This window comes from Camelus dromedarius, chromosome 26 (assembly GCF_036321535.1).
Source record: "Camelus dromedarius isolate mCamDro1 chromosome 26, mCamDro1.pat, whole genome shotgun sequence".
Taxonomy (NCBI): Eukaryota; Metazoa; Chordata; class Mammalia; order Artiodactyla; family Camelidae; genus Camelus; species Camelus dromedarius.
The window spans coordinates 15,498,533-15,524,730 of record NC_087461.1 but is presented as its reverse complement, the minus strand read 5'-3'; the positions used below and the strand labels follow the sequence as shown (position 1 = coordinate 15,524,730).

Here is a 26,198-nt window from a genome sequence, read left to right as displayed (position 1 = left end):
GCAAAAGGACTGTAGTTCCCAGAGTGGGTCTGGGGAATGGACACCTTCCCCACACTGCTGGTGAGAGCACAAATGGGCACCTCTTTTCTGAAGGGTGCTTTGGCAATATATATTGCGAGCTATAAAATCGTTCATACTGTTTGACCTGGTAATTCCACCCTTATACTAAATTTATGCTGAGGACACAATCACAGATACTCAGAGATTTATGAACACAAAATTTCACTTGTGCTGCTCATGTTCCTCCAGAACATCTGGAAACAACTCAAACAGCCAAGGGGTCGGTCAATAAATTATGAAACACTCCGAGGCTGGTATAACCATGTAGTCATATGATTAAAAATGTTTTCAAGTAACATTTAATGACATGGGGTAATGGTCATGACATAATATTGAAGGTTGAAACATAGGTTATAAAACTCACAACGTGTTTTAAAAAACGTAAGAATATACACTGATGTGTATGAAAAAAGACAAAAAATACACACATAAGTATATACATATATGAATAAAGAATAGAAGGAAATCTAACTTTAATAGGGATTATTTCTGGATGGTAAGATCATGAAAGTGACCTTTTACTGTGTTTCCCAGATATTCTAACACAGTGGTTCTCCAACTTGAATGTGTATCAAAATTTCCTGGAGAGCTTGGGAAAATCTCCAGAGTTTTCGATTTAGGAGGAGACATGGGTGAGACCTGAGAGTTTACACTTCTAACAAGTTTTTAGGGAACGATGTTTCTGGTCCCGGGACCACACTTAGAAAAGTCTGTTTATTTGTAGCAGGAAAAAAAAATTTTTAAGCCACCAAATGTTTTTAAAAGTTCAAATAAAGCAGCACAAAAAAATTCAATCTGTTTAGAGTGCTGACAAAGAAAAATGAATTTTTAGATACTATTTCCAGTTCTCTTAAGGATGTTAAAAAAAACCCATGAAGCAGCAAATGTTTAACCATTATCATCATCTTCATCATAATTGTAATAGCTATTAATTGCTGAGCACGGACTATGCACCAGATGTTGCTTCAGAGCTTTGCATATATTATTCCAAGGAGTCACAACAATTTTGCATGGAAAAAAAATATCATCATCATCTCATTTAAAAAAGAAGAAACAGCTAACATTCAGGGAGGCTGAGCACCATACTCAAGGTCACCTGAGTGTAAACGGAAGTGCTGGGATTCAAAGCCCAATTTATCTGACTCTTTCAAAGCCCTTGGTCCTCCCAATAAAGGACACTTCTAAGACATTTTCCTCTTCCTGAAAAAAAGTACTGAGATACTGTGGGAAACAAGAGTCTGACATGGTTTAAGGAGCACTGGGGAGGCATGAACAGAAATACATCCCTTACCTCCCTCCCAGGTCCCAGAATTCTATCATCAGAACCATGATTGTAGCACTATTATTGTTGCCTCCAGGAATTTTCTTTTTAAATTAAAATAAGCTGGCGGAGTAATGCGTTAGGCTGATACACTTTCATGAATGTAACAGAGTGAATATTGTTAACAGGCTGTATTAATATAGAACATGCACTTTCCTATTCAAGTGTCAAAACACAAAGTCAAGGAATTCTCTTTTTCCTTTTTTCTTTTCCTGACTTCAATTGATCATTTGCACAGTTTTTAAAAAGAATGAAATCTCATGTAATTATACACTAAACAAATGGTTATTTTTTAAATAACACAATTTCATTAAGTCAGAACTGTTCAGGAAAATCATTACAGGATTACAGGACCTGAAATTATCCTGGGAAAATTTTGATCAGAGAAAAAGGTCAAATAGGTCTGAATCTGAGTTAGGGCATCCCACACAGGGCGTCAGGGGCAGGTTGAGGGTGGAGCATGCCAGGGGATGCTGGGTGGCATATTTCAATCTTCCTTTCTTGTTTTATTTGGAAATGTCTATACTACCGCAGAGAAACAGCCACGACTCATGATTCACAATAGCCAGGGCTGACTCCAAGCGCTTTTGAGAGCCTCACATGTCTCTGATAGTTTCAAAAGGCTGCTTTCTGGGGAATGTGGGTGGAGGTAGAAGGCAAGGAGATTATGCCCCCTTCACTCCCATCTCCCACCACCTCCTGGACACCACAATCCTGGCACCAAATGAAGACACTGGGTAGATGTGGCCAGAAGATCCGAGACCACTCCCTTTTCATCCAACATGTGTAACTGTACTTTGAGATTCCATGTGTACAAATATACCAAGTCACATCCTTACAGAAGGACTCTGACCATGATCTAAATGCACATACAACTGGGGGGCCCATTAAGGGAAGTCTGCAGGGCAAGAGGGGTTTGTGAGATGGAGCCTTACACATATCCAGATTTGTACTGAATTTTAATTTCCAAATTACATAAAAAGTGAAAATGGCTTCTTAGATAACTTCATAGGAGATAAAAGGTCAAACACAGGCTGATTCAATCCATATAAATATGATTGCATAATCTTAATAATAATAAAATAATAATCTTACTAACTTTCCCAAATGGCAACAACTTAGCTTTTTAATGCTTAACCTCAGAAACAGTTGCTTAAAAAACAAATTTTCAGCCAATAGGACTCATGCTGAAGTTTAAATGTCATTGTAATACATCACTAGGTGCTTGCTCTTATGGAAGTATGAAACAAAATTAACTTTATTTCTTTATTTATATATAAATACCCTTGAATCCAGTTTTATTAAAGGTTAAGTAAGGGATCAAACTACTACACAGAACCTAAACTTAAGTTATATGTAAAAATGGCTTGTTTCGGATTTGCTTCTCACTCCAGAGCTTACATTTTTATTACTTTGGTGCCATGTGCTACATTCTCTGCAGAGGCTGGAGATGGTAAGGGTGTGGATATTATGCCATATAAAATATGTACTAAGATAATTAAGAATTGTGAGTGACACAAATGCTAAGTCTACATGAATAAAACTGCAACAACTGTAACTGAATTCAAAATTATTCATGCTAAAAAAAAAAAAAAGCCAAATGTGTTTTAGGTTAAGTATTAACAATCCATTTTAATGCATTTTGATGAAACTGATTTTCACTTCTTTTAAGTTTAACAATTATAGCTCCGAAGTCAGAAGCAACAGAAGGAAAACCACTCATATGAGAAGGCAGTATTTCCATGTGTGTCAACACACACATACTTGTCCACTCCCATATACACACACTCACCGACTTCAGGACTTAAGAGATATGATAAAAGCAAAAACTACATACTACAGCAGAAATGACACAGTTAAAAAAAAAAAAAGAAGAAAAAAGTAGAAAAATTGATGTTTCTACTTTTATAGGTAACAATGTACTTTTTTTCAGCGTAAGTCATAAAAGACAAAATAATTATCCCCAATTATTATAAATAAGAGTACTTTCTAGTCTAGTGCTAACCCAGAGTCAAGCAAAGGCCACAGACATAAAATAATATGTTTAAAATTTTTAACATTAAGGTTTAAGAAAAATCAAAGCAAAATAGTTAACTCAAGGGATAACAGTCTACCCCACCTCCCAAGGATCTATGTGGACGATTCACCAGTCTTCACGTGTGAAAAGGCATTAACTATAAATAACAGAGAAAACGGAGTTTCTCCACAATTTGGGGTTTGGATGAAGATGATTACATCATGAATTTGGTTTCCAGTATTTTTGGAAAGCCAACTGTCTTGGGTTAAAAATATGAAATACTGTCACAGTTAAACAATAAAAAAGGAAAGGACGTACTATAATACTCTAAGTCAAGGGAAAAAGCAACCCACAAATACAAAATCATTTTCAACATGTGAAGGTGTTTCAGAGGCTTGATTTATCTACGAAAAAACAGAGCTCAAATTAGCCAACCCAGGCCCTGGCATTTCACAACAACTCCTCTGGCTGCTACTGGTTTACGCAGTGCGGTCAGTCCCAAGATCCCAGCTTGCTACTGTCAAATTGCAGACTTTCCTGATATTCCTGACCATAACCAATCATAAAAACTTACAGGACAAAAAAAAAAAAAAAAAAAGAGAGAGAGAGAGAGAGAGAGAATTCATGTATTTTCAAAGGCAAGAGTTGCTTTCAACACTAAATAACAACTTTATGGAGTAAACATGTGACATCCTATAAATTATTCACATTTATCATTTTATTTAACTGTCATGATCTGGATACCTAAAGAAAAGTTCACAAGGGAAGAAAGTCTTGTTTGGTCATAATTTGACATCACGTCTAAGAACAAACGGTGTCCTGTGGCTTGGTCAGGAGCCAGGTCCCTCTGGCCGCTGAGGTAAATGTACCACAGTACGTGGTGAAGTTGAGGATAAACACACGAGGCTCACACAGTGGTCACAACCAGGGCCTCAATTTTTAAACAATTGTACTTTTAAAATGATGCCAACGCAGAATCATTTATGGGACGTCCAGACGTACCTCCCTTCAGATGCTGTGTGATTTATTTGCGATGACCCAAACTAGCCATGGCCTCTCTTGCTTCTGCACCCATCTAAATGCCTCTCTGTGCTTCCTGACAAACATCACTCAATGTCACCTCTTCGGAGAAGCCTGCCTGGATTTCTCCACTGAAAGTGGCTTCTTATGACTTCTAACTATCTCAGAATCGGTTTCACAGTAACTATTACATGCTGGAATTCTTTTGCTTGCTTTGTTTTTCCCCCCTGAGGTCTGTTTCTCCAGTTCCGTTGGTGGCTCCGTGGACACAGCAGCCATGATGGCCGGCACCAGTTCAGATGCCCATTCTGGAAGTCTTCTCCCAGCTCCTCTGTTAGCCCTGACTGTTGCATCTACACTCCCACAACATGACCCAGCGAGTGTCCCCACAACTGCCATGGGAAAATGACACTCGGGTAGTCCTCGCCCGCATCCACACACTTCCCTGCAAATCCCGTATGTGACATTCACAAAGACTTTGGACAAGTCTATATCCCCTCTGGGTCTCCGTCACATGGTCTGCGAGATGAGGGCTTCTCTGGGACTAAAACAATGAACCCACAGGAGCCCGGCCCGCAGAAAGAGCAAGAGAAGCAGACCCCGTCCCTACCACAGCAACTCCTCCCACGACTCGACTCCTGGAACCAAAAAGATACAAGGTGCGAACTTCTGATGGAGAAAATGGGTTTGGAAAAGCACAGGAAGTGCTACCAGGCTCTGACTTGGCAAACACACGAATGGTGGTGTCACCGACTGAAACTCACAATTCTGGAAGAGGAGGAGAGGAAGGGCACGGGCGTGTTACAGGTGACACACCTGTGGGGCACCCAAGTGGAAACTGCCACCAGGCATGAAGGTATACAGCCTGGAGTATCAGGCCAGAGGACCAGCTCAGCAGAGGCAAGGGAGTTAGCACCACTTGTGAATAAAAGAATTCACAATCAAGAGTTAAGCGTCTTTAAGAAATGAGCCCATATAACATATGGTCCTTGAGAGAAGGACCATAGAGACAAAATTCCAGACAATACAGGTTAGAGGAAACTCAGCTTTCTGAAGAGCATGCTACTTTTACATAATTCAAACTATTATATATTGATATATAACATTATACAACTTATTGCGCTAATTGACATAATTTGAGTCGGGGAGTCAAGTGCATGGCAGTCTTTTATTCTTTGCGTTTTCAAGTACAGGTGCCATTTTGGTGGATCAGAAAGAGGAGACCAGCGGCCAGAAAGGTTAAATTGCTCCTTAATTATACAATATTTGCTACTTTTTCATCCTTTAGCTACAACAGTTCCTCAAAAATGTTGTGGTCACTTTAAATATTCCAACTGTGTATGTTCTTTAAGGAAGGACTCTTCCTTTGCCAAAGTTAGGGCTCAGTCTTCTGGGAGCTCCTTGCTGGCACCAAATTACACACCACAGAACAAAGAGCACCTCCCTAAAGTTCAAGGACGCACAGGGGCAGGGGTTCCAATGACAGTTTTCAGATGCTTTTTGATGATGATGGTAACATTAAGCTCCTACTTGAAGGCTGTGTACAGTAGTTCTCCATTCCCTGATGTTACAACGCTGCACGGGGACATAAAGCCAGCCCCATACCAGCATGGGCCCCTCTGGATAAAGCACTCTTCTGACATCACCAGCCTCAAAGAAGAATGGGGAGCCTCGGCCAGCGTGTCAGGTGTCAGGGCTACCGCAGGACAGGTGAAAAGACACACGTGCAAAGAGATGGACTCAGGAGGATAGATACACAGCGCTGGAGAGAGCATGTGGACAAGGCCGACTGAGGTGGCACCAAAACGCAACTCAAACTCCATCCTCTGTTCTCCCATAGAGCAAATCCACATTATCAGGCTTAGATTTTTAAAAGGACTTGTTCCTAACGTAACTGAGGAGACAACCAGTTCAACAGGATGGAGCGGAAGTATTTCTGTGTATCCTCCTTCCTTAAAATCCAGTGGGAGAAGGGAGAATGATTTCTTCAACGGAACGAGTCAAACATCACCACCTCCTATCACAAACTCTGAAGAATGGTGGCTGAATTCGGGGAAATTTAGACCAAAAAGAGGCAGAACAGTGATGGCTGACCTATAGCTCCTTGAATTCAAACGTGACACCGATTTTTCTAACAGTCCTCAAAGCGCCATCCAATGGGCCTCTGCTGAAGTGCTCATAAATCAGGTGAGGGTTTGCTGGGAGGAAAGCGGGTGCAGAGAGTATCCCCAGAGAAACCCAGGTTCACAGCGAACAGAAGATGAGCTGAAGGGTGAGTGACAGACGGCACCTTTACTGTGTGAGGTGGGGGTGAGAAGAAGGAGGGAGTGGACGCAGGGGGGTCATGTCAGCACCGAGAGAGCCTCCAGTTCCACCACCAGCCCCAAGGAGGGAAGGTCTGGAAAGGGAGAGGAATTTCACCTATGGAAACACATAGCTCAAATGAGAAACAGGGCTGATGCACAGACAATTCCTATCATGGGAGCAGTAAAAATGAATGAAGTAGAACTCTACGCGACAACATGACATTCTCAAGACAGAATGTCGAGCGAACGAAGCTAGAATACGTACAGAGTAACTCCATTTATAGAAAATGCAGAGACAGCATAACTACATGATTATATCAGAAGTGAAGGCACCAGTTACCTCGGGGGCAGAAAACCTAAGGATGGACTGGAAGGAGGTCTGAGAGGACTCCGAGATTCTGGTGGTCTTCTGTCCCCTGACCTGTGAGTTCCTGCAGGTGGATAATTCCCTGAGCTATAAGCTTATGCTGTATCAACCTTTATCTATGTGTTATGCTTTAATAAATCCAGCAGAGAGAGAGTGAGCGAGCGAGGGGGAGAGAGAAAATAAATAAGTACTCCCATGGGCATCCTAGTCACCCAGTAAGTGGAAAAACCAGGCTGGCCTCAGCTGTCTCTCTAGCAGATTCAACATCAGGAGACCATTGACAAAGTTCCAGGAAAAGAAAAGCTTATTCAGGAGTTTTATACCCAAATTTTCTATCAAACAAGAAAGGGCAGACATTCTCAAGTATGTAAGAACTCAGGACATAAAACAGTCTCCTGGAAACACAACTACTTGACAATTAAATCCAGGCAATTAAGCAAAAATCAAAAAGCCATCAACCTATTTTGAAAAGTAGTTTAAAAACACAGTCACACATATTTATATATTAAACATATATAAATAATGTATATAATACGTATGTGTAAAATGCCTCAATGTTGCCAGTAATTTTAATGTTTACTTAGAGTGATCTTTTAGGAATTAATGCCTTCAATTTCTTTGTCTCAAAGAGTAAAACTTTAATAACTTCTTCATTCGATTTTCCTTTCTCAGATTCAAATAAAATTTAACATTTAAAAAAAGTATTATGTTCTTTACTTAATCAATATAGTTGCCTTTCTACCTTCTGGCCCACCATTCTGTCCATATGAGAGACATATATTTCTTCTATTTTTTTTTTGACATTTTGATTACTTAATCCTTTGTTAATAGGATACAATCCTTAAATTAGAGACATATTTCTTGAATGATAGTTATTGAAACATGATCACTGTTATTTCAAGTGAGTGAGATTTTGAGTCAATTTTTTTTTAGCTTTCTGAATGTTTTTGTTCTTTAAAATAATGAACATAAATTACTATATAAAAGCAACATGATTTTTTTTTCCAACATGAATTCATTGGGGCCAAAAAATGGTGACCCTTCCTCTTGTTCACCACGCTCCAGACCCCACCAAAAAAAGTGCAGAATTTAATGTACCTACAACACAGACCTTGTTCTCTATGATCTGTGCCCACTGGATGAACTGAGCCCCAGGGTTCAAGGACGATCAGGTGCCTCACTGACAAAACAGGATCCCTCACGAGGGGAGAGCCTATGTGCGATGTCCCTGTTTCACAAACAAGATGACACACTCTGGTGATTAAACTTGTTTTCCTGTTATCAAAACCAACACTCTGGACTCCAGAACACTTTCCTCTAATGACTTGCCTGGAGTTAATGAGGGAAGACTTTCAAGCAACTAATTAGCACACGTGCCTCCCAGCACAGGCTGCCAGTTGGTGATTTCTGCCGAGATGCCCACCAGTGAGGGAGCAGGGTGCTACCCTCTCACCTGCAGTGACCACAGCCGTCGACTTGCCAGTCGACTCACCACAGTGGGAAGAGTAAAGATGTTCCGCCTGGCTGCATCTTTGGTAATCATCACGTGGAGGAGAGAACTGGAAATGGAGACAGACAACACAAAAGCCCCCCAAAGCACCCGAGTCATTTTCCATGTTCAACAGAAACAAATTCTGCCTTTTCTGAGATAAATATGTGTTTCTGGCAAATTCACCATCGCAATGAAGATCAATTAAAAGTCAAACAGAAACTGGTAAGAAGTTAAGAGTTCCTTTTCTTTAGATACAGCAGAAGGCTGCTCAATGGGTGGATTGCAGCCACACCCATCTAAGTGTTCCTGATCAGGCAAGGTAATGACGGGGCTGGAATTTAGAAGTCTGCATCCCTCAAAACGCACCAAGTGCCTAACTCAGGCCACAGCTTGGGGCACAAGTTTCAGGAGACTCTTAAGGAAAATTTTTTGGCATCTTTCCCTCCAGACCCATACGGTGAACAGGGCCCTGAAACTTCCAGCTGTGAAAGGAGTAAACATGAACAATAAAGTGATAAAAATAAGAAAAAATGTTAAAAAGAGTATTCGAGAAACCACTAGCCACGCGGCGTCGTGCTAATGACTTCTACTTTTAGATGACAAGTTGTGCTATTTAAACAACCAAATTTCACTGCAGACATCCTTCAGGAACAGGTACCAAGGCAACCAGGCTGATGCCAGGCGGTGGGGAGCCGTGGGGAACCGGAGGAGGGAGAGCACACTTGATATACTGATAAGGATCCAAAACACAAGCCACCAACTTAAAAAATTATCTGAAGAAAAGCTGAAAACTGGACTTAATTCAACATCCATCTGGCATCTCGGAAAAAGAAATAACTCAGGACTCCTCGTCTTTACGAAAGTTGATATTTCAAAACTGCAAGCAAGGAAGATTCAAGTTCCCTGAATGAGATTATTTTCAAGAGATTCTTGTGGTTGACATTTTAGTGATATTTCTGGACGTGCCATCTTGGGTTGATTACTCAGGTACGGAATATTAAACTAGTCTTCCCCATCACTTACTCCCGCTAGAGCGGCTAAAAGCATGACAGGGCTGCTGTCAAAATACGTCATCAAAGACTCCTATTTCAAAATAGTCCTGTGTCAGAAACTATTAATCATAATATCAATATATAGAATGAGGGAGGCGAGCAATACAAACTTCATTTCCCCCCAAAATGAATAATGAATACACCTACACCCTTCATCAAATGTCGACCCAAAAGCCCAGTAGAACGAGGATCCTGGAGTCAAGATCCAGCCAGCGCACACGATTCTGGAGGAGAAGAGGTGGGCCCACCACGCAGCCAGCGAAAGGGATGATTGTCACGGATGTAACTGCATGACAAAGCTCGTGTGTCCGTTACCATGTGCAACAGGATGAGCAATGGTTCCCCAAATACATTCAGCATCTCAATCCCCAGAATCTGTGAATTTCCGCTTCTATGGCAAAAAGGACTTTGCAGATGTGACTAAGTTAAGGATCCTAAGGTGGGGGAATTATCTGGTTGGGCCTGACAGCCTCACAGTGGTCCTGCTCTAAGGGATAGGGGAGGAACCAGTGTGAGAAAAGGCAATGTGACGGTGGCCGGAGAGATGGATGGCATGCATTTAAGGCGGGGAACAGACCAAGGAGTACAGGCAATCGCCAGAAACTGAAAAAAGGCAAGGAAACTGGATTCTCCCAGAAAGCCTCCTTACAGAACGAACTGTGCCCTCACCTTGATGTTAACTTAGTAGAACTGATCTCGGACATCTGACCTCCAGACAGTAAGAGAATAAACTGGTGTCTTCAGGCACTAGGTTTGTGACAATCTGCTATAGCACCGACAGGAAGTTAACGCACCATGGAAAGATATTCTGGAGCCTGACTCCCCTGACTCTCTGAGCTATTCACAGTGTCCCCTCCTTCCACTTGGGAAACTTTTCACAGCCTCGATGTACGATTCGTAAAATGTCTATGAAAGTGGTTGCCTCCTGTTACAAAGTGTGAGTAACATAACATGTTTTTATCTTGGCACAGAAAGTCTGCAAATGAAGTATGTTTATAGACTCATACAGAAGCTATAAAACATTATTAGGGATAGTACCAAAACAAATATAACCTTCCATCTCATCGACACATTTTCAACTTTCTTCTTTTATAAAACTTGATCAATTTAAGACAATCAAATGAAAAGTTACAAAAATCCTACTAACACAGAAAATTTAATGTTACTCAAAGCAGTGTTTGCTACAATTCGAGGAGTCATCCTGGGTTAAGACTTGACAGCACAAAATACAGTAGCGCAAAGAAAAAGAAAACTGTGATCAATTGAGGCTCAAAGTACTGTTCTGAAGGATTCAATCACAGACCAGAAGATTTTTGTTAAAGCAGTCAGTGATCAGCTAAAACTTAAAAAACAACTATACCGAGTGAGCAAAAGTTCTGGAATATCGATTAAAAGAATGAATTTTTGAAAAGAAAGAGCTTGAGTTTTTGGTCGCTGCCCTAGGAACACAGTGAGCTGAGAAAGAACATTCTGCAAAGATGTAGTGAGGTTGGGCAATTCACTTTTCTGCATTCTTTTACAGCAAATTATAGCTCGCGAAGTCTTCTGGATAGCCATTGCTTTTGCTTGGGTCAACTGAAATGCCCAAACAATGAACCTGTGGCACCCACCACTGATCTTGCTAATTGCAGCTGCCACTACCATTCGCTCCTCTCATCTCCAGGCAGCCCTCTCTTCCAACACTATTCCATTCATTAAATGGTCAGAACACACAAGGTGACTGATGTCGTGTTTCACTGGCAATTTATACAACTGACTTGCAATGCTGTTGTTGCAGTGAATCGTGATTTATTTGTCTCACATTGTAGCACATAACCTTTTAAATGCAAGGGGTAAAAAGTCAAGACCTCTTCTAAGTTTATATGGGACCATCTACCACTACATCCTATGAACTAACTTTGAAGGAGGACCGATCACATGAGAGAGGGAATTCTTTTCTTGTCTGTAGCTAGCACTTCATGTACAACTCTACCTGTGTGTCCTGGGCTCACTCTCTGTTCTTTACTTGTGTGGGATGAAGAGGGAAATCTGGGCAGTCTCCTTAAATGTCATCTGTACCAGTCAGCTAACAGAACCTCGATTAAAGGGTTAAAAGGAGGAATATTTGGGGTGAGAATTCTACACTGAAGGGTCCATGGATATTCATCTGGGGGCATCTTAAAATTTCCCAAGTTTTATCTAAAACTTCATATGCAAAAACATTTTAGGGAGAGTAGCTCTGTAGGTTTCTCTGGTTTCACAAAGGAGTCAGGGATTCTTGAAAAGATTAAGCATGATGGCTTAAGGGAACGGAACCTTTTGTTGCAAAATAAAAGAAAGTGAAGGCATAAATAAGCATGTGAACAAATGAATAGTATCAAAGGACATCAAGTTTTACACCAAGGTTTATAAATAAAGGTAAGACAGAAACAGTTGTGTTACAGGCTGAATGGTGCCCGCTCCCAAAATGCTCACGTGGAAGTACTAACTCCCAGTACCTCAGAATGTGACTGTGTTTGGAGACAGGGTCTTTACAGAGGCAATTAGTGAAAAGAAGGTCATTAGCATGGGCCCTAATCCCATATGACCAGTGTGCTTCTAGGAGAGGGGATGTGGACATGCAGAGACACTCAACATGGGTGCACACACAGAGGGACGACCGTGAAGACACAGGGAGAAGGCGGCCATCTACAAGCCAAGGGGAGAGGTCTGGACCTGGTCCCTCCCGGGTGGCCCTCAGAAGGCACCAACTTTACCAGCACAATGATCTCGAACTCCTAGTCTGCACTAAGAAAATGAATTTCTGTGGTTTAAGCCCTAGCAAACTTACACAGTTGATATTAGCTGTAACAGTGAATTAAGAAGATACTTCAAAAAGTAATGAAGACCAAGAGATTATTCTGCAGGTTAAAAATTTGTAAATACCAAGAATGACGGTGGAAATGGCCTTAATGAACACTTGTAAGTAACATGGAAGAATAATATGCATGAAAATACTTCCTAACAATTACAGAACACTGCAGGGTACATGATGTTTTCCAAGTGCACATGGAAACTCATCAACACAATGCAGCGGGCCATAAGACAAGCTGGTAAATTTCAAAAGGCTGAGAGTCACAGAGATGATGATTTCTGATCATAGTGTAATTAAACAAGAAATTAATAACAAAAAGATTATAAAATTATCAAACATTAAAAAAATTTCTAAATAACCCACACACCAAAGAAAAAAATCTCAAGGGAAATCAGAAAATACTTTAAATTGAATGGTAATGAAACCACAAAAAGCGTGGGTGCAGCTAAAACAATGATTAGAGAGAAATTTATTTCTCTACATGTTTGTATCAGAAAAGAAGACTGTAAATCAATGATCTAGGATTTCACCTAAAGAAGCTAGAAAAATCTGAACAAACTGCACCTAAATTAAGCAGAAGAAACCAGCAAAATATAAAACAAAGAATAAAGAAACTGAATGAAACAGTAACACTGGGTTTTTGAAATGAGTAATAAAATCTAAAGTCTAGCTAGAACATTCAAGGGAAAAGAGGAGAAACAAAATTTACTACTATCACAAAATAAAAATGGGAACATCATTATAGATAACATAGAACAACTTAAAAGAAATACACAAAAATCTCTGAGAGATGCAAATTACCAACTGACACTAAAAAAGAATCCGAAGTCTTACAGCTATGAAAAAAATAACTTAATGCTTAATTCAAAACTTTGCCACAAGGGTGGGGGATAGCTCAGTGGTAGAGCCCATGCTTAGCATGCACGAGGTCCTGGGTTCAATCCCCAGTACCTCTATCAACAAAAAAAAAAAACAAACAAAAAAACCCAAAATAAACCAAATGACAATGGGAGATGTACTATAAAGCTATTGCAATAAAATTATTTTTTTTTAATCTTTCCCACAAGGAAAACTCAAGACCCAGATGGCTTCTCTAGCGAATTCCTTCAAATATTGAAGGAAGAATAATGTTCAATTTTATACTTTTTATAAGATCACAATATTCCTCATATAAAAACTATATAAAGGTACTACTATAAGAAAAGAAGAAAACTAGAGACCAATATCGTTCATGAACTGAACAAAGCAGAAAAATTTTAAACAAAATATTAGCAAATCAAATCCAGAAATATATAAAAAGGAAAATACAAAAAACAGAAAACACATGATCATTTCAATAGATGCAAAAAAGCATTTAACAAAATCCAACACCCTTTCACGATAAAAGCATTCTATAAACAAGGAATAGAAGGGCAATATTCCTAAACCTGACAAAGGTCATCTGCAAAAAAACTGAAAACATAATACTTATTAGGAAAAAAGCATAGACAAGAAAGGCTAACCCATGATCAGTTGTGACAAGGCACAGTTGTGGGTCTAACACTGAACTTCTGGTGCTGACACCACGAAGAGCATCACCCTCCACTCCCCCCTCCCCAACTCCACCCCTGACCAAGAGGAACTCACACTCCCGCATGCAGCACCATTCGGGTCTGGTCGGGTTATTATAACATTACTTATTTTATTTGAGCTAATATAATATACAGGGGAAGCTTTTAGGGAGATGCTACATAAACATAATATATTACATATGTATTCAGGTGATAGGAACTGTATTTACAGATATGCCTCTGGAATAAAAAAAAAAAATTAAATCTGGAAGCTCAGCACTGCCGGCATTTCTCCGGGGCAAGAAGACATTTAGTGTTCTACTAAATCAAAGGATGTTCCACTGGAAACAGTGGCATGCTTTACCAGCTGGTGTTAACACAGATTGATGCACAAGTTCAATCACACCGAACCTGACACTGGGCTTCCTGAAATTTATAATATGGAATTGAAACCTTTTATGTGTTGCAACTTCCCACCCCCTTTAAAGCAGTAACTCACCAGGCAGAAGTATAATTCATTTGGCGTTTTTAAAATCCACACTTAGAGCATTTTCCAGGGCTAAAGATGCACTGGAACAGAATATATAAAACGGAAGTTGTTAAAAAATACATCGTGGAGGAAGACCTGACGGGAGTCGTTTCTGATGATCGTCTAAGACCACGAGAATCAAAGAACAGGATATATTATTTTTGGGGAAGCATGGCAAAAGGGACATGAACACAGAAATAAAACGTGAGCGCATGTAATATAATTCAAGGCAAAAATTCAACGTCGGGTAAAGATTTCTCTATCCCTCGCATTTTCTTTACTTTCCAAAGAATAAAATTAAGGCATCTATTTGGAAGCACTGCTGTCATCTAATGATACACAATGCCCTTTCACAGGCTCAGTATTGACACATTTATGGATATACTATTGGGAGGAATACTTATTTTTGAAGGCAAAAGATCTGAACTGAAAATCTCATTCTGTCCATAACATGCCACATCAGTAATACAGCTTTGGGCAAGTCACTGTCCCTCTACACACCTCGGTTTTGCCATCTGTAAAAAGTGGCCAAGGAGTTCTCCCTGGTCTATTGCACAGAACTGAGATCAAGTCTGTGAGATCATTTTGCCAGTCATAGTATTGTGTGTGGAAACAAAAGGATTTCTGTCAATCCACCTAGCTTAAAAGTAACTTCAAACATGTTCACGATTGACTGACAAAGTCCATTTTGAACACGTGGCCCAGGCTCTGGGTTCTGGTTCTGTCTCTTACAGCTTTATTATGCTAAGGTATTATGAGCTGTGGCAACCACTTTACAGATTAACAATTACGTCTTCTGAGACACGTATTTTTGTTCATATCTAACCCACAGGGCCCTTCTTTCACAAAAAATGCTATTTCTTTACGCAGACTAATTTCTATTTTTCTGTGTCCTAGAATGGACCCAAAACAAAAGCAGCCAGTGACTCCACCCCCGTGAACCTGGATTAGTTATCCCAGATGGCGGCAGGAGTTCTGCATTTCAGCTCCGAGTCCAACGGGCCATGTGATCTCAGCAGGTTGCCGTCCACCGCTCAGAGCCTCACGAGCTGCCCCGACCCCATAAAATGGGGAGAAAGCCCCCAGCCTCTCACAGCTGTTGTGAGATTTACATGAGAAAATAACATATAAAACGCCTAATGGAGCAGCTTACGTGCTCAATCAATACTGGCTTTCTCCTCTCACACCTTTTGGCTTCCTGGGATTAACACAGAGAAACTGAAATAATAAAAACAAAATCATAAAATATTTAACCCTAAGTGATGTTAAATGCACTAAGAGATGCTCTGGTACCTCCGAGCCTCCTGCCTCTCCCCTCCTCCTCCCAGCAGACCTACATCCCCTTCTCCCTGCTGAACACAAGCCCTGTGCGGACCCCTCAATCCCATCGATGCCCTGACGGCACCTCTCCCCAAAGGCTTCCAGCTGGAAGGTCTCAGAACCAGAATCAGTCACCTCTTCCAAAGGACAGAGATGAAGACCAAGAGCTTTACTGCCAACAGTGAGGATGAGTGAGTAGCACCAGCAGCAAATGTTCACGGAGCCGGCACGTTCCAAACGCTTCCTGCACGCCGTTCACCGGACTCCCGTGTGCAGCCAGCATTTGCCACGTTAGAAGCCTGCGTCTAGGAGTAAATCCGGGGTTTGCAAACTCCAGTGTATACTGGGGCCAGCGAAATCAAGGTAGAAAGAGAAGTGAAAGAAACAATAATGTGAGTGAGGAGACTGGACTAACAGCATGTCCAAAACAATGTCTCAAATTCTTGACAGTTTCTGTACAAGTTGAGTTTGAAATAAGACTATGTTTATCACACAATTTTAAACTTAAAACTTTCAACCACTCTCCAGCCCACGCCACCTGCAGCACTCCTAACTAAATGTTATAAAATTCTACAGTTGCTCAGTGAGTAACAGGATACTTACATTGTGTTGTATTTTTGTATTTTAAGAAATAATTTTCAAAGGGAAACGAAATATACAAAACATTGTATAACCCTGTTAAGTCATTTCTTCATTTCTGTTTAACCAGGAATCTTTAGGGGCTCAGGGGAGGATCTTGGTGAGCTGGGAACTGTACCCCAGGTGGAAAAAAGCCAGCAGCTCTCAGCTATGGCCAGTGATTAAGATGTGGGTGAGTGACTTGTTCAGGGTTGCCTGTCTTGGGATCTGTGGAGACAGGACTGTGACCCATGCAGGTGCACGTCACCTACCACACTCTGAACTATACTGTCCTGTGTCTTGTCTTCCATCACGTGCCTTAAGAAGGACACATCAACAAAACCAAGGAGAAGAGAAAAAGATGGCAAATTCAGTGGTACTACTTCTCAACCCAAGTAAGACAGACCATGCCCATTTCTGCCTTTCATAAGTAACAGGATTTACACAGAGAAAACCAATTCTGGTAACAGTATAAAGCTGCCTGGGATCAGGGCAGATAATTATCCAGAACGGAGAATCCAGACTACAAAAAAAATTTTTTTCTTAACTTCTTATTATGTCCTTGGTATCTGATTTTTCTGGAGACAGGTTAGTAACTGCCATTACATCTTTTCTCAAGAGAACCGAAGATTTCATACGATAGCTAAAGTAGTTCCAAAACAGTCTGACTTCACACTCTAGATCTTTAATGTTTTTAATTTACAACAAAATAAAAAAGACTTAGAAAGATGGATTTATCTAGTGTGTTTCCAACATGAATGACTAATATGTAGACGAGTGATGAAAAGATAACAGTGCGTGCACACATCAGTAATAGTGAAAAATGGAAACAACTAGAACAGAGGGTATCAGGAGTTCTGGGAGAAGAGAAACATCACGATGAAACAAACAAAAGATAATGTGAGACAGTGAGAAATTCAACGGCAAACAAAGCTCTCTCTTGAAGAAAGGTAGTCTTAACCGTGGGATGAAGAAGTGAGTGAGAGCCAGCACCACGAGGCGTTCGATACTTCAGGACAAGTTCATAGTTTTATAAAGGACACCAGAAAGTAAAGAAGTGAATGTTCATGTATGACTGAAGCATTGTGCTGTGCACCAGAAATTGATACAACATTGTAAACTAACTACATCACAATAAAAAAAAAAAAAGTGAATGAATGAATGACCAAGCCACAAGCTAACCACAGAGCCTTCTAAGGCAGAAGAACTAGGTGACCTGCTCCCAGCCTCAATTACGCAGCTCACAAAAAGGGCAGAGCCTGGCTGGAAAATCATTTGTGAAACTAAACGTGTATCAGGAAAACGGGGATGATGGGGCAGAAAGGACGGCAGTGAAACCCTTCCTGCCACGCCTGATGCCCAACCTGAGGGTTCGCCTCGTGCTGTCCTCATTCTCTCCCCGCCACGTCTCCTCTCGAGTGTATGTCCCTTCTGGTACCTCCCTGCTTTTTCTCACCCTTCGCACCAGAGGCTAATTCTCCGCCTGTCATCCGTCCAGCCAATCACTGTGTATGATGGAGACTGGCTTTTGGACTTTCTCGGTCATTGCTTCTCACCAGGTGCTCAGCCTCTAAATAATCAACACTTAACAGTATAAAAATTCACCATGTGTGTGTATTATTCTTTTAATCCTCACAACAATACAAGGAGGAGGGGGTTACTACTACCCTCATTCTACACGAGGCAAAGTAAAATGACTTGTCCACAATCACAGAGCAAGGAATTGGGGGGGTGAGATTTGAACCCCAGCGTAGGGATGAAGAGACAAAGTCTCATCCATAATCAACCACGTACATTAAAACACATCTTAAACCTCTGGGTAAGATCATCGACAGCCCATGGACAGAGTGACAATAATGGGTGATAAGACATTTATAATCAGGGACTTAATGGGTCAGAAACAGAATACTGTGTTTCCTTTTCTTCTGCTTCACGTGAGAACATTATTTTTCTTGAGCTTTTCAACACCATTAAGAAAAGGATTAAGAGGTGTGACAGGAAGGATTTCAGGCTCCCTCCTTCCTGATTCTGTTCATTCTGGAGACGACAGTCAGAGGGAAACTCTCAACACATGACATCACATACTCTCTGAATGGGATTAACATGTGTTTCCACTCTTCACAAACAGGCGAGAAAGAATACACAACCTTCTGATACTTCTTAATAAAAACTGCTACTTGACTAGCAGCACGGAGACCAGGACACTAAGCCAGCTGGCCCAGGTCTGAGTAGTGACGCACGCATCCCCGTCACAGGCTGGGCAAACTGGTGCAGGTAAGGTTCTGACATTTAAAAACACTTTGCTTTGTGGCATGCCTGGCGGACCAACGCCATTTCCTTCTCCAAAGGCAAGTTATCTGGGTGACAAATGCAGAAGAGGTCCCATGACCGTCTACAAGCCAAGAAGCCAGAAATGACTCCACCAAGTGCAAGCAACTGAATCCCGGAAAACTCAGGAAAGAGACCATGTAAAGACATGTTTCCCATCTTCTGCACTGAAGACTCGTTAAGTCTCACCCGTGAGTGAGAAAATACAGAATCTGCACAGAGTACGGCTCACGGAGCCACCGTTTCCGAGATCACCGTTAGGCTGTTTACTCTGAGGCTTTACCCGTCCTGAGGATGGGTCAGGACACCTGTCTCTCCTTCCTCCCCCACCAGTGTGGGCCTTGTCTCCACTGCACTCCTGAGTTCTGCCATGAATTAAAAGTGGGTGAAAACTTCCATCAGTCACCCTGCTGCTTTTTAGAAGGAGAGAAGAGGTGCTGGCTGAAAATACTGGTCCAAAGGAGAGTTGTGGAGTCAGGCAGGCTCAGGAGATTTCAATCATGTCTGTTTCACCCCTTTGCTGGCAGAGTTAGCTGCTCAGGTTGGGAAAACATTTCTCCTACCACGCAAAAGCACTCTCACTGCGTGAGCACTGACGAGTCATGATGGGACCAAAGAGGGGAGATTATGGTCCCTGACTTGGCCACAGACACTTGCCTATGAGCCAGAACCCTTATAGGTCCCTGATTCTCTGGCTTCAGGGCTTAGGAACCAGAGTGCTACACGGCTCTATGTTCTACACTCCACCGTCACGTCCAAGGGACCTCAACCGACCTGTGGTATTATGTTTATGCTAATGATGCACAAAATTACAGATGCAGCCCAGACCTTTCCTGTCGACCCTGGAGTCTAATATCCAGTTGCCTTCTTGATTAGATACCCAAAAAGCAGCTCAAACCTCTAGGAATCCAAAACTCAGCTCCTCTCCTCCTCCATCTCCCCAACCTACCCTTCCCGCTACCTTCCTCGTCTTCTTAGTTCCCTAAGACCCAGTCACTCTTTGCTCCCTCCTTCATCATTGAAATCATCACCAATTCCTGTTGGTTCCGCCTCTGGAACACCAGAATCTAACATTACTGCCACCTGGATAAACGCAGAAGGTCTGCCTTCCTTCTGGAGGCTCCAGGGGAAAATCCAAGTCCTTGCCATTCTCAGCTTCTGGAGGCCGCCACTGTCCTCGGCGCATGGCCCCTTCCATGCCCAACTCCAACCTCCTGACTCTGTCCCCAGATCTTCTACTGCTGTCTCTGACCCTCCTGCCTCCCCCTTCTAAGGACCCTCACAATTACTCTGGGCTCCCCTTGGTGATCCAGGGTGATCTCCCCATTTCTAGATGGGACATCACATCTGCAAAGTCCCTTAACCATGCAGAACAGCATTCTCCCAGACTCCGGTCACGAGGACAGGGCGTCTCTGGGGGGAGCCATTATTCAGCCTCCCACACCATCTCACTCAGAGCAGAAGCCAAAGTTCTCACAACGCCCCACAAGTTCCCATGTGATCTAGTCCCCATTCCCTGTCAAAGTCCAACTCTTCCAACTCTCCTCCTCGCTCAGCCGGCTCCAGCCACACTAGCCTTCTGGCTGTTCCTCAACACACAAGCCCATCTCAGGACCTCTGCACCTGCTGTCCCCTCTACCAGGAAAGCTCCCTCCCTCCCTTAGGCCTGTGACTGAACAACACCAAGGTATGACAAGACCTTCTCTGTTGACTCCATGTAATAAAGTAACATTCCCCTTCCCCCCCCCACCACTTGGAGAGTCTCTTCTGTTCTCATTTTTTTTCCCCGGGGCATTTAACATCACGTGTTATGTTCTCTATCCATCTATCCATCCATCCATCCATCCATCCATCCATCCATCCATCCATCCATCCTCCCTCACCCACTAAAATGTTACAAGGGGTGTTTTGTCTCTTCTTCTATCCCCTGGAAATACAACATGAAGCAGGGACTCAGTAAACGGTTGCTGGATAAGTGAATTCTACGTTACTGGAAAAGTAAGTCCCTTCAAAACAAGACCTGGCCTCAAGTAGGAACTTAATTAATGTCTGAATGAATGAGGAAACGGATGGGTGAATGACAGACACACTCTATACCTAATTTTCTATAGGTATATGGACTAACGTAAAATCAAGTGCTTTCCTGTTGATGAACCAGACATGACTGGTAAAGTAATTTATTCAAGTTTGTGCAACAGAAGGAAAGTAATACAATTACATATTAAAACTCCACGCAAGGCCTGGACTTTGTTCTGCAGTGTCCCTGCACAGTCTTAGCCCTGGCAAGTCAGAATCCATTTGGATTCCCTTGCTTGTTTCAAAAAATCTTGCCAACGAGGTTTCAAGTTAATAAACTCCAGATTTATTTTTAAAGGAAATTCTGCAGAAGTCTCAAAAGCATTTATCTTGTTTATTCAGATATGTAAAAAGTTGAATATTCAAGGGTCAGATCATTATTCACCTTTTCAAATACACCCAGGAGAGCAAGCCTGGAGCCAGAGGATGCTGCAGGGACGGACAATCCAAGCCCCAAGTTACACAGTCCCCAGCCCCGCCCCGTGGCCAGCCAGGGCGGTCCAGATGACCACCCTGGGTACCAGGCGCACAGGCAGACAAAAGAGATTCCTGCTGTGGCTGGATGCTTACTGGCAGGGGAAGAGCCAGGGGAACAACGCAATCGGCCTGGGCTGGAAGTGCAGAGCATCAGTTCCTTTCACAGAGGTCACCTCCTCCGCATTCTGCGAAGTGTTATCCCAGCCCTGCTGCTCACACACCAGCAGGGAGGACCAGCCCCACAAGTCACCACATTCAATCTCCTCTCCTTCTGCCACTGTCTGGGGCAGGGAGCAGGTGGTGTGCTTCATTCACACTTGGAAACACGGCCTTCTAGGAATCCTTACCGGCACACAGATGGGAAGAGGGCAGCCCAGTGGTCAGGAACACGGATCCGGAAAACTGGGCGTCAGGGTTCAAATCTCGCCTCTGTGACCAACTGTGACCTGATGCACACGTCACCAACATTTTCTAAGCCTCAGTTTCCTCAACTCTAAAAGGTCCACTTTCTATTTTTTGGACAATTACAGGAGCCAGCACAGGGAAAGCACTTACCACGGTGCCTTGGCACATAAGGCCTTAGTCCATCTTATTATAACAGCTATTATTACAGTACTATCATCATTTTCTTTAAAAAAAAAATCACTGTTCAAAAATAAATAATACACCTACCTTTATCTTGAGTTTAGCTAGGGGCTTACCATTTACTTACAGCTAAGTGTCCTTGCAATTTGGGAAAAATGCCACCAGCCAGATGCTGAAATAAAGCTTTTCTAGGTATGGCTAGCAAAAATAAACTTATTTAAAGACTTTCTCCTCAACAAAAAAAAAAAAAAAAAAAAAGAAAGAAAAAAAAGACTTTATCTCCAATTCTAGTCCTGAATATATAATTTGGTATTAGAGGGCATTAACAGAAAAATGTTAGACAAACATGACCAAGTGCAGAATTTAAACAGGACAAGCAATGTAAGATTTAAGAATATACAGGTACACAGGTACGCATGGGTTCAATCAGCTGTTTTCCTACCAAACTATTAGCTGATAGAAATCTCTGACTAATCCAATGCCCTACACTGCCCCGTGCTTGAAAAATGAAGTAAAACAACAAAACACTTTTTTTTAACCATTTCTCCTCATCGTGCTAATCCAAGACAAAGGTCAGAAGCACTAAGTGAGTTTTACCAAATTATACGAGACATAGCCTCACGCAGTTGGTCAGGGAGGGAGCAGGCGTTTGTATCCTGCAAAAGTTCCCCATGAATTACTAATGCCAACATCTGTGGCTGGCAATCACGGTCCAGAATCTTTCCTTTGGTAAGAAGTGTTTTGTTTTGTTTTGTTTTGCCTTAAAAATGTTCCTGAACATTTTCTCTTGATCTCATGCAACAGGACTTGATGCCCCGTAACTCCGTGAAGGAGCTGAGTGACTCTGCAGTCCTTGACATCAGGACAAATTCCTCAAGACCTCTGGCAGCAACAAAGGAGCCACAGCAGTCAGGAAAGTCAGGGGGAAGCTGTATCTGTTCCATGGAATTGCATGAATGCTTCTTTTAGACTCATGCTGCCCAACACAGCTTTCCCTCCCATGGAAATGTTCTCTACCTGCATTTTCCCATATGGCAACCATGAGCCACACATGGTTCCTCAACGTCTGAAATGTGGCTTGTGGCTTCCATGCTGGACAGCACAGCTCTAGACAGAGGCCAGCCTTGGCTTGCTTGTCGCCCTCCTGACACCTTGCTATTTAAGGTCCTTGTTTCATGAACTCATTCGGTACTTATCCCCTGAGTGTCTACCTGGTGCCTCGCACGTGGCCGGCACCGGGGATACAGGGGGGAGCACACACAACCCCCCAGCTCTCATGGAACTTCCATCCTCATTTATAATAACCACCAGCCTCTTTAAAACCACCAGACTCACTGGATTTACTTCCTCCGAGAATGTTGGGTCAAATGTGCTTTTTTCAACTGTGGGATACTTTGGAGCAGAAAAGCAAATAGTTCTAGTTTGAGAAACAATGCAGTTGACTGTAGTGAAGAAATGAGAGGCTACCCAGAGTCTGCATGGGAGAAGCGAACTCATGGAAGATGTCTAGAAGGACAGCCTCAGGAACATGAGGAAATGGGTTGGACGTTATGTCCGAGGGAGGCCTAGAGGCGCTTAGGGCCACCTGAATGACCAGGCAGAGGAGGACGATTCAGGGGCCACAGCGGGAGGACCAGAGAGTTTCCAGTGAGAACATATTTAACAATTCCCACTGGAGATGGCAGCAGCAGAGAACCAAAATCAAGGCTGGAGATACAGCTGTCGTACATATTTTAACCATTTGGTAAAAGTTTGAGGGATTAAAATAAAAAATTAAGGGATCAAAAAAAAAAAATAAGAATGATTAGACTTTAAAAAGAAGGGGGAAAAAAAATGATCCCTCCTGGTCAAGGAGGAGCCCTGGGGAGACCGAGAACCACTCGTCCCAGGCTCCTTTCGCTGCACCACGCAGGCAGCTGAGCTGGGTCACCTTTCAGCAGCAGCTCCTGAGACACTGGTACCACAGCTGCTCCATGAATCATCAGGGAAGGTCCAACCCCAGAAGAGCTAACCCCTGGTCGATGACAAATGCTGCTAGAAAAGTATCAGGACTGGGTGCCTTGGATGGAGGCTATGTGCCCAGAAGAGAGAAGGTTTTTTCAGAGCTGCAGCACTCGGATCATTATTACTAATTAAACCCAGAACACAGATCGTTCATCAGCAACCTTACCGAGTTCTGGGGGCAGAACGGTCAGGCGGTTCCCCTGAATGTGGAGTTCCTTAAGCTGAGTAAGCTCCCCAATTTCCTTCGGCAGCGAGATCAGGTCGTTATCCCTAAGGCTGAGCTAAAGAGAAGAAAAAAACAGGAGCTGTCAAAACAATTTTCACATCAAGAGGCACTCGAAAGACACACTCGTCCTGGCCCCGTGCCCTGCCTTCTTCGAAGGCTCAATCCTTTCCATTTATTTACCAGGGTCTGCAGACCAACGAGGAACAGTATTGGGGAGGAGTGGTTTTATTCCTGCAAAACAAACCGTACTCCGGCTCAAATTGACTCGATTCCACTCCTCCCAGGGCTGCAGAAGTGAATTGATTTTCTAAGAATTTAGATAAATTACTTACTATCTGCAACTTTGTGAGCTTCCCAATATCTGGCGGCAGGATTTCAAAATCGTTGTCACTTAGATAGAGTGCACGCAGGGTGGCTGCAAATTAAACAGCAATATATAAACAGGGTGGCATGGAACCCAGCCACTTGAGGTCTGATCAATATGAGGGAGTCAGCTTTGATTAATAACCCTGGCTCGGTGAAAAGCCTGTGACATACCTAGGGCTCACAATAATAACAAGCAGGTCAAACTTAGATTTACTGGCTGATTGTGGAGCTGGTGTGTTCAGGAAGACATCTATATCCAAGTGAACTGACACAATTAACAACTGTGGGCAACCGGCAGTTTCTGGCCCAGAGTTTTCAATACGCTCTCAGCAAAGATAGCTCTCATTTTTCTATTACTTCCGATTTGCATTTATGGGCTTGATTTGCATCCAGAGCGAAACAAAAGAAAATCACTGTGTCACCTGGTATCAATGCTTCGCTCCCATAAACAGAAAACTAGGTCAAAAAATAAGTAACCAAAGGCTTTCCTCTGATGGAGGCTGTGATCGCTGTTCACTGTTTCCATAGTCAGACTAATTATTATTGTTTCTATAGCCTTAACGGCAAAAATAAATGAAGATGAAGGAGCTAAAATAATGACAGGGAGCTTCAAAAATAGAGAAAACCCTAACTTAGGCAGATTATCAGTAATCAGCAATTTGTTCAGAATACCATACAATACTAGTCCCCCATCAACTCAAGGCTAAAACCCAAGGCATCTTTTCACCCTTAACCCGAAGGGGGAGTATAATCTGATGTATGCTGTATTTCTTTACAAGTGTTCAGTTACATTCTATTATCTTAAAGTTCAACAGAACTGCATATATACCCAAGAAAAACAATTTCTTCTGCGGCTCAAGAAAACTGTTAAAGTTGGTTTCATGTGCTTTATGAGAAGTCTGGGATAAAGAGTCTATGTAAGGTAAAAAAATGAAACTAGAGACTAATTCGGAAAAATCAGAATTTCTGGATATCATATAGGTCACTATTTGGAGAAGCAGAACATTCGTTTAAAGACAGCAACTCTTCCCTAAAAATTTCATGAGTTCTCGGAAAAATCAGTTTTTCCTCTTTTTCCATCTGCAGTAAGAAATATGCTTGCCTATAAAAGTTCAAAGTGTGTTCATCTGTGATCTATAATTTCTTAATTTTTGATAGTATACTGCAGATACAGTAGACTACGTCAGAAAGAACTTTTTAAAAAGCTTAAAACAAGAATCCTGGCTGGAAATGTTTAAAGTTCCTATTAGAGGTTTATTAATGGATTTTTTTTAATTTCTTTTTTTTTTTTTTGGTTGGAGGGGGGAGGTGATTAGGTTTGTTTGTTTGTTTATTTTAATGGAGGTGCTGGGGATTGAACCCAGGACCTCATGCATGCTAGGCATGCACTCTACCACTGAGCTATACCTCCCCTCTAACAATGGATATTTTTATAAATAACTGATTGGACTATCTTTGGGCAAAAAGCCTACAAAGAGTTAATAGCAACATTAGGAAGACACGTGTATTATTATTATTATTATTTTTTTCTGGATGCTCTTTAAAAAGAAAGTCAAGTTCCCTAGCTAAATGTGAGACTTGATCTCATTTAGGTAAAAATCTCCATCAGAAATTTAATATGACATTACTAAGTCCACATGAGGGCAATGGT

The 26,198-nt window shown here is 42.0% G+C and overlaps 1 protein-coding gene and 1 non-coding gene across 4 annotated transcripts in view; both read right to left on the bottom strand.

Annotated features, from left to right (window-relative positions):
* The window catches only part of RSU1 (Ras suppressor protein 1), a 159,390-nt gene that overhangs the window by 89,523 nt on the left and 43,669 nt on the right, over positions 1 to 26,198 (bottom strand). For all 3 annotated transcript variants that reach the window (XM_010992041.3, XM_010992042.3, XM_031444623.2), the window contains exons 6-7: positions 24,514 to 24,596; positions 24,122 to 24,236 (exon numbers count right to left, since the gene is read on the bottom strand). In XM_010992041.3, coding sequence (XP_010990343.1) covers positions 24,122 to 24,236; positions 24,514 to 24,596 — 198 coding nt within the window. The remainder of the gene's footprint in view (positions 1 to 24,121; positions 24,237 to 24,513; positions 24,597 to 26,198) is intronic.
* Positions 25,887 to 25,958, bottom strand: TRNAA-AGC (transfer RNA alanine (anticodon AGC)). The gene has a single exon. It is a non-coding gene; the product is annotated as a tRNA-Ala (tRNA).